This window comes from Eucyclogobius newberryi, unplaced genomic scaffold, assembly GCF_026437365.1.
Source record: "Eucyclogobius newberryi isolate DKJ021-1_F unplaced genomic scaffold, fEucNew1.0.hap1 SCAF_17, whole genome shotgun sequence".
In the NCBI taxonomy this organism is placed as follows: domain Eukaryota; kingdom Metazoa; phylum Chordata; class Actinopteri; order Gobiiformes; family Gobiidae; genus Eucyclogobius; species Eucyclogobius newberryi.
Genome location: NW_027315801.1, coordinates 34,928,173 through 34,939,347, shown reverse-complemented (window position 1 = coordinate 34,939,347; position 11,175 = coordinate 34,928,173). Strand labels below are relative to the sequence as shown.

General features: G+C 45.1%; 2 protein-coding genes across 3 annotated transcripts in view; both read right to left on the bottom strand.

Annotated features, from left to right (window-relative positions):
- Positions 1–4,228, bottom strand: part of LOC140363565 (mitochondrial carnitine/acylcarnitine carrier protein) — a 13,597-nt gene extending 9,369 nt beyond the window's left edge. Inside the window, exon 1 of the mRNA XM_072450199.1 lies at positions 4,061–4,228. Within this exon, the coding sequence (XP_072306300.1) occupies positions 4,061–4,174 (114 nt within the window). The 5' untranslated portion in view covers positions 4,175–4,228. The remainder of the gene's footprint in view (positions 1–4,060) is intronic.
- Positions 4,229–5,989: 1,761 nt separating this feature from the next.
- LOC140363559 (uncharacterized) lies at positions 5,990–11,175 on the bottom strand. Of its 2 annotated transcripts, XM_072450193.1 has the most exons (3): positions 10,733–11,175; positions 8,140–8,167; positions 5,990–8,091 (listed from the first exon to the last, which is right to left on the bottom strand). In XM_072450193.1, the coding sequence occupies exons 1-3, from the start codon at positions 11,164–11,166 to the stop codon at positions 6,595–6,597; spliced, it is 1,959 nt and encodes a 652-aa protein (XP_072306294.1). In that variant the 5' UTR covers positions 11,167–11,175; the 3' UTR covers positions 5,990–6,594. The 2 variants fall into 2 exon arrangements, with proteins under 2 accessions (XP_072306294.1, XP_072306293.1); XM_072450192.1 differs by having other exon boundaries at positions 5,990–8,167; positions 10,733–11,173.

Below are 11,175 nucleotides of genomic sequence, written 5' to 3'. Positions count from 1 at the left end.
CTCCAGCCATGACACCACCACGACACCACCACAACACCACCACAACACCACCACGACACCACCACGACACCACCACAACACCACCACCACAACACCACCACGACACCACCACGACACCACCACCACCACCACGACACCACCACAACACCACCACGACACCACCACGACACCACCACAACACCACCACGACACCACCACGACACCACCACCACCACCACGACACCACCACAACACCACCACGACACCACCACGACACCACCACAACACCACCACGACACCACCACGACACCACCACAACACCACCACCACAACACCACCACGACACCACCACGACACCACCACAACACCACCACGACACCACCACGACACCACCACCACCACCACGACACCACCACAACACCACCACGACACCACCACGACACCACCACCACCACCACGACACCACCACAACACCACCACGACACCACCACGACACCACCACCACCACCACGACACCACCACAACACCACCACGACACCACCACGACACCACCACCACAACACCACCACAACACCACCACGACACCACTACGACACCACCACCACCACCACGACACCACCACAACACCACCACGACACCACCACGACACCACCACAACACCACCACGACACCACCACGACACCACCACGACACCACCACAACACCACCACGACACCACCACGACACACCACGACACCACCACAACACCACCACTACCACGACACCACCACAACACCACCACGACACCACCACAACACCACCACGACACCACCACTACCACGACACCACCACAACACCACCACAACACCACCATGACACCACCACGACACCACCACCACCCCCACGACGTCATCACCACGACACGTAGTATAGGGTTGACCCTTGACCTTAAACCCTACAGAATGGCGCGCCGCGGTTCAAACCGCTGGGTCAATTATTCTGGAAATTTTCTGCTGCAAAACAGAAAATATACTGCCCGTCACGAGGGCCGCCATATTGGATTCTGTAACTTCCAAATTCGTCACTTCCGTGAGTTATGAGTGTATGATCTAGTGCTGACCCTAAACAAATTACTCTGGTACAACACTTTTACTTTTGTACTTTGTAACTTTCTGCCATGAACAAAGTCTTTTAAAACAGATATAACTCGATGAATCCAATCCAAGTCTTTTCTCTGTATTTTGAAATGAAAAAGTACAAATACATTAGATAAAACACGGTTGATGGATTACTCCAGTACTGCACACGAGGCCACTCACAGGATTTAAGGTGATTAGTGTGGGAGTGTGACCTCTGACCTCGCTAGGCCCGCCCCCGTCGAGCGAGGCTCCGCCTTTTCCCTAGAAAGCTCCAAACACGTCCAGGAGCTCGAGCCGCGACTCAAACACCCAAACTCCAGTCACTTCTCAAATCATCACTTTGTGCCTTTTAAACGTCTTCTTCATGTTTACAAATGAGTGAAGCTTGATTTTTTGTTGTGTTTTGGAGCTTTTTCAGGACATAATTCTGTTGGAGAAATTTACAAAGTACAAAAGTAAAAGAAGAATATATATACATAAAGATTGCAGTACTTTAAAAATCAGAAAATACTAGATAAATGAAGGAAGCTTCCTTTGACCAAAAATAGTCTTTCTCGCAATGACGATGTGGGTCTGTGGGCGGTCCGGGCCTGACGAGAGCACGAGGGGTCAAACTCCAAGGGGAGGGGTCAAGCGGCCCCTTGTGAGTGAGCGTGTTGGCCCTCAACCCGCCTAAGGCCCAAAGTCACTGGGATAGGCTCCAGTCACCCGCCTAAGGCCCAAAGTCACAGAGAACGGCTCCAGTCTCACGCGCCTAAGGCCCAAAGTCACAGAGAACGGCTCCAGTCTCACGCGCCTAAGGCCCAAAGTCACAGAGAACGGCTCCAGTCTCACCCGCCTAAGGCCCAAAGTCACAGAGAACGGCTCCAGTCTCACCCGCCTAAGGCCCAAAGTCACAGAGAACGGCTCCAGTCTCACCCGCCTAAGGCCCAAAGTCACAGAGAACGGCTCCAGTCTCACGCGCCTAAGGCCCAAAGTCACAGAGAACGGCTCCAGTCTCACCCGCCTAAGGCCCAAAGTCACAGAGAACGGCTCCAGTCTCACCCGCCTAAGGCCCAAAGTCACAGAGAACGACTCCAGTCTCACGCGCCTAAGGCCCAAAGTCACAGAGAACGGCTCCAGTCTCACCCGCCTAAGGCCCAAAGTCACAGAGAATGGCTCCAGTCTCACGCGCCTAAGGCCCAAAGTCACAGAGAATGGCTCCAGTCTCACGCGCCTAAGGCCCAAAGTCACAGAGAACGACTCCAGTCTCACGCGCCTAAGGCCCAAAGTCACAGAGAATGGCTCCAGTCTCACGCACCTAAGGCCCAAAGTCACAGAGAATGGCTCCAGTCTCACGCGCCTAAGGCCCAAAGTCAGATGTTTCTGCTTCTTCTTTCAGCTCTTTGACTTTGATTACCGTATTTTCCGGACTATAAGTCGCCCTTTTTTTCATAGTTGTGGCCGGGCTGCGACTTATACTTATATACTTATACTTATACTTATACTTATATACTTATACTTATATTTATACTTATATACTTATACTTATATTTATACTTATATTTATACTTATATACTTATTATTATATACTTATACTTATATACTTATACTTATATTTATACTCATATACTTATAATTATATACTTATACTTATAGTTATACTTCTATACTTATACTTCTATACTTATACTCATATACTTATATACTTATAATTATATACTTATACTTATATTTATACTTATATACTAATACTTATATTTATACTTATATACTTATACTTATAAACTTATAATTATAATGATATACTTATACTTATATTTATACATATATACTTATACTTATATCTATACTTATATACTTATAATTATATACTTATATTTATACTTATATACTTACACTTATATTTATACTTATATACTTATACTTATACTCCGGAGCGACTTATATGTGAGATTATTTGTTATTTTCACAGCCGCATTTCATCCTCCAGTGCAACTTATACTCTGGAAAATACAGTATTTAAGGTTCAAAAGGAACAAAAGTGACAAAAACATCGATTCAAACATGAAAAATGTCTAAACTTCGGGTGTTTTGCTCGATAACTCGCTCCAGAAGCCACATTTCCACCTTCACCTGGATAAAAAGACCCAAAAGAAATAAAGTCGAGTCGAAGGCGAGAAACGTCTTTGAGCTTTTCCTTCTGACAAAGAGCGCCACGTTCTAATCTCATAATCCTCTCAAGGCCCAAGTGTTACCACGACGACGCTTCTGTTTCCCACCAGAAAACACCACCACAGAAAATTTAGAATAAGAATTAAACTAAAGGATAAAAGTCGAGTTGTGGAGCAATTACAGCCTAATTATAAGATTTATAATGACAAGATTAGGCCTTTGTCATGAGAATGTGACGATTCATTTAATGAGGTTAAAGCTTATTTCAGACAAACAATGTTTTTAGTTTAATTTGTTTAAACTTATAAAAGAAAATATGTGACTTTTTAAACTCAATTATTTTAACCAGTTTTTAACAGAAAATATTTCAAACCGCCGCAAAATACAGGCTCATTTTTCTACAAATTATTTTTTATTTTAAAGATTTTTTAAACACTAATGATAATGATGATAATAAAATAATAATAATAAAATAATGATAAAATAATAATGATAATAATAAAATAATAACAATAAAATAATAATGATAATAATAAAATAATAATAATAAAATAATAAAAATAATGATAAAATAATAACAATAATAATTATAATAAAATAATAATATATAATCTAAAAAAAAAGAAGAAGAAAAAGCTCCGTTATAGTATTTATTCACTTGGAGCTGCTTAAACTAAAGAGTTTAAAGTTTAACATTTGCATCAAAAGCACTAAATGTCGTTAAGTGCGTGAAGAAGTCAGAGCTCTGAGGTAAAACTTAGACATCGGCTCCAAAGTGTCGCGCTCCGAGCTGAAGCCTTGACCTCACCTTGATGGTGTCCAGCGGGTGTCCGGCCAGCAGCAGGCACGCGCCCCCGAACCCTCCGGCCACGAAGTTCTTGAGCGGGGACACCGTGTCAGCCGCGCGTGTCTCCGGCGCCATCCTCACTGTCCCTCATGACCGACCGAACACGCGCGCGCTGTCCCAGGGCCCGAGCGGCGGAGCGACGGCTTCTGTCCCGGCGCGCGCGTCCCGGTCCGGCTCTTTACGCACAGTTTACGCACACTTTACGCACAGTTTACGCACACTTTACGCACACTTTACGCACACTTTACGCACAGTTTACGCACGCTTTACGCACACTTTACGCACACTTTACGCACACTTTACGCACACTTTACGCACACTTTACGCACGAGGGACAGTCTCTGGTCTTTGGTCTTTGGACTTTGGACTTTGAGTTGACGCACGTTCACGTCAAGAAAAAAAAAAGAAAAGTGTAAGATTTGTATGAGATTCTTTCACCCAAATGGACGCGGGCTGTTTACTGACAGTTTTACAGTTTATGACGCAGACACTGCCCTTATGTCATTAGATATTTTGCGATGCGCGTTCTGCCCAGCGCGTCCATGAATATTGTCCAAAACAAAGAAACAGCGCCCTCGTGCGGCGAGACACGGAAAGCGTTTTTAAAATGTAAATGTTTCTGTGTTTTTTTTTTGCTCTCACAGCGTTTAAACGTGCATTCTGCCCCAAACCATTTTCAAACCAAGTCTACTTTATTTTATTGGTTTATTCTACGTTTTATTCATGCTCTTTTTAATATGTTTTGGTGTTTTTAATATTCATTGTTGTGTCTTCCTGTTCCTGTTTGTGGTTCTGTTCACTGAGATACACACATTCCCCTCTCTATATGTGTTTTTAAATCTAAATTGTTAAAAACGGACAGGATGAACCCGCCTAAGGCCCAAAGTCACTGGAACAGGCTCCTGTCACTAGCGCCCCCTGAAGGAACAAGCGAGAACTCTGGACTGAAGCTCGAGCCGATCACAGAGCTCCGAGTCAGCTCTGCGGATGCTTTAGTCATGAAGGGTGATTTCAATGTTCATGTGGATAATAGTTTTTGACCGAAACCGGCCTCCTGCTGGTGCCAGAGTCAGCACTAAACATGGACCGGCCTCCTGCTGGTGCCAGAGTCAGGACTAAACATGGACCGGCCTCCTGCTGGTGCCAGAGTCAGGACTAAACATGGACCGGCCTCCTGCTGGTGCCAGAGTCAGGACTAAACATGGACCGGCCTCCTGCTGGTGCCAGAGTCGGCACTAAACATGGACCGGCCTCCTGCTGGTGCCAGAGTCAGGACTAAACATGGACCGGCCTCCTGCTGGTGCCAGAGTCAGGACTAAACATGGACCGGCCTCCTGCTGGTGCCAGAGTCAGGACTAAACATGGACCGGCCTCCTGCTGGTGCCAGAGTCAGGACTAAACATGGACCGGCCTCCTGCTGGTGCCAGAGTCAGGACTAAACATGGACCGGCCTCCTGCTGGTGCCAGAGTCAGGACTAAACATGGACCGGCCTCCTGCTGGTGCCAGAGTCAGGACTAAACATGGACCGGCCTCCTGCTGGTGCCAGAGTCAGGACTAAACATGGACCGGCCTCCTGCTGGTGCCAGAGTCAGGACTAAACATGGACCGGCCTCCTGCTGGTGCCAGAGTCAGGACTAAACATGGACCGGCCTCCTGCTGGTGTTTTTCAGGCTGTGAAGTAGTTTTTAGAGTTATATTTCGCTTACTTCACATTCCCAAATGTTACATAAAAACAACATCTAAAACCTTTTGTTTTCTCTGACACATTTGGCATAAACTGAGACAGAAATCAAAACCAAAAGACGATAATTCTGTTTAAAATCTGTATTTAAATATTGACTGTATCGGCTCACAGTAAACAACACATTTAACAACCAAAGACAAGTAATGACAAGGGAGGTCAGAGGTCATGGTGGGGGGGTCAGAGGAGATGACAGGGAGAGGTCATGACAGGAGGTCAGAAGTAATGACACACGGAGGTCAGAGGTCATGACAGCGAGAGGTCAAAGGTCATGACAGGTGGAGGTCAGAGGTCGTGACATGTGGAGGTCAAAGGTCGTGACATGTGGATGTCAGAGGTCGTGACATGTGGAGGTCAGAGGTCGTGACATGTGGAGGTCAGAGGTTGTGGCATGTGGAGGTCAAAGGTCGTGACAGGTGGAGGTCAGAGGTCGTGACATGTGGAGGTCAGAGGTCGTGACATGTGGAGGTCAAAGGTCGTGACAGGTGGAGGTCAGAGGTCATGACATGTGGAGGTCCAAGGTCGTGACGGGAGGTCAAAGGTCGTGCCAGGGGGGAAACAGATGAGGACAGACGTGGAATAATAACAACAGATAACTTACTTATAAATATACTTAAGAGCACAAAATAAAAACAATAGAAAAGTGTGACATGTTTGTACTTTTCACCGAGTTCAACCTGAGAGAATATTCAGCCTCAAACCGGGTCTTATAGTACTTTCCGCACTATAAGTCAGGCTCCAGTCTTGTTCTAATCAGCTGCATGGTGTCTCTTTGGCGTGCGTTACCATGTGCACCGTGAGACCATTAGTTCGTGTAAAAGCTTTGCCACAGATGGAACAGCTGAAGGGTTTCTCGCCTGTGTGTTTTCTGACGTGTATCTTGAGAGAATAGCGATCTATAAAACGATGCGTACACATTGGACAGCTGAAAGGTTTCTCGCCTGTGTGGACTCGATAGTGTATTTGCAATTTACTTTTACAGTTCAGTATCTTGTTACAAACGGAGCACTGGTGTGTATTCTGCGTGGGAGACGGTTCAGAGCTTGGTCCGTTCTGGACTTGGTCGCGGGGACAACAGCTGAAGGGTTTTTCACCAGTGTGAGTCCTTTCATGTGAAATGAGTGTGCACTTTTGGGAAAATGCCTTTTTACAGATTGAACAACTGTAGGGCTTTTCACCTGTGTGGACTCTGATGTGTTTTCTGAGATTATGTGTCGTTGTAAATGCTTTGTCACAGATAGAACAGCTGAAGGGTTTTTCACCTGTGTGCATTCTAGTGTGACTTTGTAAATAACTTTTATATTTAAATATCTTTTTACAAACGGAGCACTCGTGTTTGTCCTGCTTAAGTGACAGTTCAGAGTTGGTTCTGTGACTTAACATGTGCACCGCAAGACTATCACTCCGTGCAAATGCTTTACTACACACAGAACAACTGAAGGGTTTTTCGCCTGTGTGCGTTCTCATGTGTACTTTGAGAGCATACAAAGATGAAAAATGACTCGTGCAAGTTGGACAGCTGAATGTTTTTTCCCCAGTGTGAGTCCTTCCATGTAATATGAGTGAGCCTTTTCGGGCAAATACCTTTTTACAGGTTGGACAGCCGAAAGGTTTCTCACCTGTGTGCATTCCACTGTGCCTTTGTAATTTACTTTTATACTTGAATCTCTTTTTGCAAACCGAGCACTGGTATTTAGTCTGCTTGAGTGACAGTTCAGAGTTGGTTCTGTGACGCATCATGTGCTCCTCCAGACTATCACTCCGTGCAAATGCTTTACTACAGACAGAACAGCTGAAGGGCTTTTCGCCTGTGTGCGTTCTCGTGTGTACTTTGAGAGCAGAATGATTTGAAAATTGACTCGTGCACGTCGGACAGCTGAATGGTTTTTCACCTGTGTGACTCCGTCCGTGTAAAATGAGAGAGCTTTTTTGGGCAAATACTTTTTTACAGATTGGACAGCTGAAAGGTTTCTCACCTGTGTGCATTCTATTGTGCCTTTGTAATAGACTTTGATACTTAAATCTCTTTTTACAAAGCGAGCACTGGTGTGTTTTCAGCTTGAGATATGGTTTGGAGTTTGTTCTGATCTGGACTTGGTCGTGGAGGTCTTCGTCAGACTCGGTCTCCATCTGTGCTCCTGAACAGCTGAAAGGGGCACTCCAGTCATCATCATTGTCTGTGTCAGAAGACCCTCCCTCAGTCTGTGGGTGTAAATGTGGCTCTTCGTCGTCGTTCTCTCCTCGTGTTTCCTCTTCGTCCTCAGTTTGGTGAAACACTCTCGACTCTTCTTCCTTCACACAAACTGCACTGGACTCTGGAGTGACTCTGAAACGAAAATAGAAAACATCTAAAAACACAGCATCTGACGTTATGTAAGAATGAGAGTTGATGTTGGCCTGCTTAGCTCAGGCTGCTGTAGATTAGATATCTCAGCAGGAACATGGCCCGGCCTAATATATCAATAATACATTTAGTAAATTAATCTATAATGTAGAGTTGACCGATCACTGGACTTCAGTAGAAGAGGTCTTGGACGCTGCTTCGGGGCCGGTTTGGGGGCCAGCGAGCGACGTGACGGTCAAGCTTTATTTTCTCAGTTTTTGTTGGAAGTTTTAGATATTCATGGATCCAGGTCTCCATAAACTCGTGTGCAGATGTTCTCCAGGTTGTGCAGATGTTCTCCAGGTTGTGCAGATGTTCTCCAGGTTGTGCAGATGTTCTCCAGGTCGTGTGCAGATGTTCTCCAGGTCGTGTGCAGATGTTCTCCAGGTCGTGTGCAGATGTTCTCCAGGTCGTGTGCAGATGTTCTCCAGGTTGTGCAGATGTTCTCCAGGTCGTGTGCAGATGTTCTCCAGGTCGTGTGCAGATGTTCTCCAGGTCGTGTGCAGATGTTCTCCAGGTCGTGCAGATGTTCTCCAGGTTGTGCAGATGTTCTCCAGGTTGTGCAGATGTTCTCCAGGTCGTGTGCAGATGTTCTCCAGGTCGTGTGCAGATGTTCTCCAGGTTGTGCAGATGTTCTCCGGGTCGTGTGCAGATGTCCTCCGGGTCGTGTGCAGATGTTCTCCAGGTTGTGCAGATGTCCTCCGGGTCGTGTGCAGATGTTCTCCGGATCGTGCAGTTTGTCTGGACCATGAGTGTCGCCCCCTGCAGGACACTCTGTCCCCTGCAGGACACTCTGTCCACTCTGGAGAGCAGCTTCAGAGACTGATCCACCCTCGCTGTGTGAAGGAGACGTTTCACAGGTCTTTCCTTCTGCTGCTGTCAGACTTTACAACAAACACGGTCATACCCATGTGCAATACTGTCATGTGCAATACTGTCATGTGCAATACTGTCATACTCATGTGCAATACTGTCATGTGCAATACTGTCATACCCATGTGCAATACTGACTTAATCATGTGCAATACTGATATACCCATGTGCAATACTGTCATACCCATGTGCAATACTGATATACCCATGTGCAATACTGTCATACCCATGTGCAATACTGTCATACCCATGTGCAATACTGATATACCCATGTGCAATACTGTCATACCCATGTGCAATACTGATATACCCATGTGCAATACTGTCATACCCATGTGCAATACTGACAAACCCATGAGCAATACTGACATACCCATGAGCAATACTGACTTAATCATGTGCAATACTGTCATACCCATGTGCAATACTGTCATACCAATGTGCAATACTGATATACCCATGTGCAATACTGCCATACCCATGTGCAATACTGTCATACCCATGTGCAATACTGATATACCCATGTGCAATACTGACTTAATCATGTGGAATACTGTCATACCCATGTTCAATACTGATATACCCATGTGCAATACTGCCATACCCATGTGCAATACTGACTTAATCATGTGCAATACTGTCATACCCATGTGCAATACTGACATACCCATGTGCAATACTGACTTAATCATGTGCAATACTGTCATACCCATGTGCAATACTGATATACCCATGTGCAATACTGCCATACCCATGTGCAATACTGTCATACCCATGTGCAATAGTGACAAACCTATGAGCAATACTGTCATACCCATGTGCAATACTGACATACCCATGAGCAATACTGTCATACCAATGTGCAATACTGACATACCCATGTGCAATACTGACATACCCATGTGCGATACTGACATACCCATGTGCGATACTGACATACCCATGTGCAATACTGTCATACCCATGTGCAATACTGACATACCCATGTGCAATACTGACTTAATAATGTGCAATACTGACTTAATCATGTGCAATACTGACTTAATCATGTGCAATACTGACTTAATCATGTGCGATACTGTCATATTCATGTGCAATACTGTCATACCCATGTGCAATACTGTCATACCCATGAGCAATACTGACATACCCATGTGCAATACTGACATACCCATGTGCAATACTGACTTAATCATGTGCAATACTGACTTAATCATGTGCAATACTGACTTAATCATGTGCGATACTGTCATATTCATGTGCAATATTCTTACATAATGTCGATCATCCTGGTGCAATATTCTCTCTCCATATAACTGCTGTAAATAAGAGTGTTACTATTGTTATTATTACTTTTATTAAGAGTATAAGAGTTTTTTTTATAAGAATCTTTCTACAAGAGTGTTTTTTATAAGTTATCTGTTTTTTATTATTTACTTCTGTACCTACTGTGTTGCAACACTGAAATTTCCCCATTGTGGGACAAATAAAGGCTTATCTTATCTTTAAAAAAAAAACACTCGTCTGGTTTGCCAATTCAGCCACTTCGTGTCCATCTTTATGTCCACTGTCTGTAATATAAAGTCGCTCTGATCTGTAAAAGTGCAGTTCGATGTTTAAAATGGTTGATCTTACACTTGCAGCTGGTCTTCCTCTGGCTCTTCTTTCATTTCCAGCTCCAGACCGGGTCCAGATTTCTTCTGGTCAGTTCTGAGATCCTCTCTGACCAGCACACAATGTTCCTCTGGTTCTTTTTTAATATGAAGACTCTCTGTGCATTTCAAGTCCAGACCCTTTTCCAGATTCTGGTCTAGATCCTGGTCCGGACTCTGGTCCAGTCCCTGGTCCAGACCGGGTCCAGGACTGTCCGTAGTCCTGAGATCCGCTCTGAGCAGCGCGACTCTCGGGTTCAGCACCGGGTCCAGCACCGGGTTCAGCAGCTCTCCTTCTCCTCCTTCTTCTTCTTCTTGTTTGACGCGCGGTTCCTTTGGTTCTTCTTTCATCCTTGGACTGTCTGTGGTTTCAGGCCGCGCATTCACCAAAGCTCTCGGCCTCTGACCTGCGGACATTTTTACATT

Bases quoted from the DNA above. Each gene is read 5' to 3' on its own strand.
- LOC140363559 (XM_072450192.1), bottom strand. From the start codon at position 11,166: ATGTCCGCAGGTCAGAGGCCGAGAGCTTTGGTGAATGCGCGGCCTGAA. The intron at 8,168-10,732 runs GTAAGATCAACC...TTTTCGTTTCAG, and splicing joins GAGGAAGACCAGCTGCAAGT to AGTCACTCCAGAGTCCAGTG.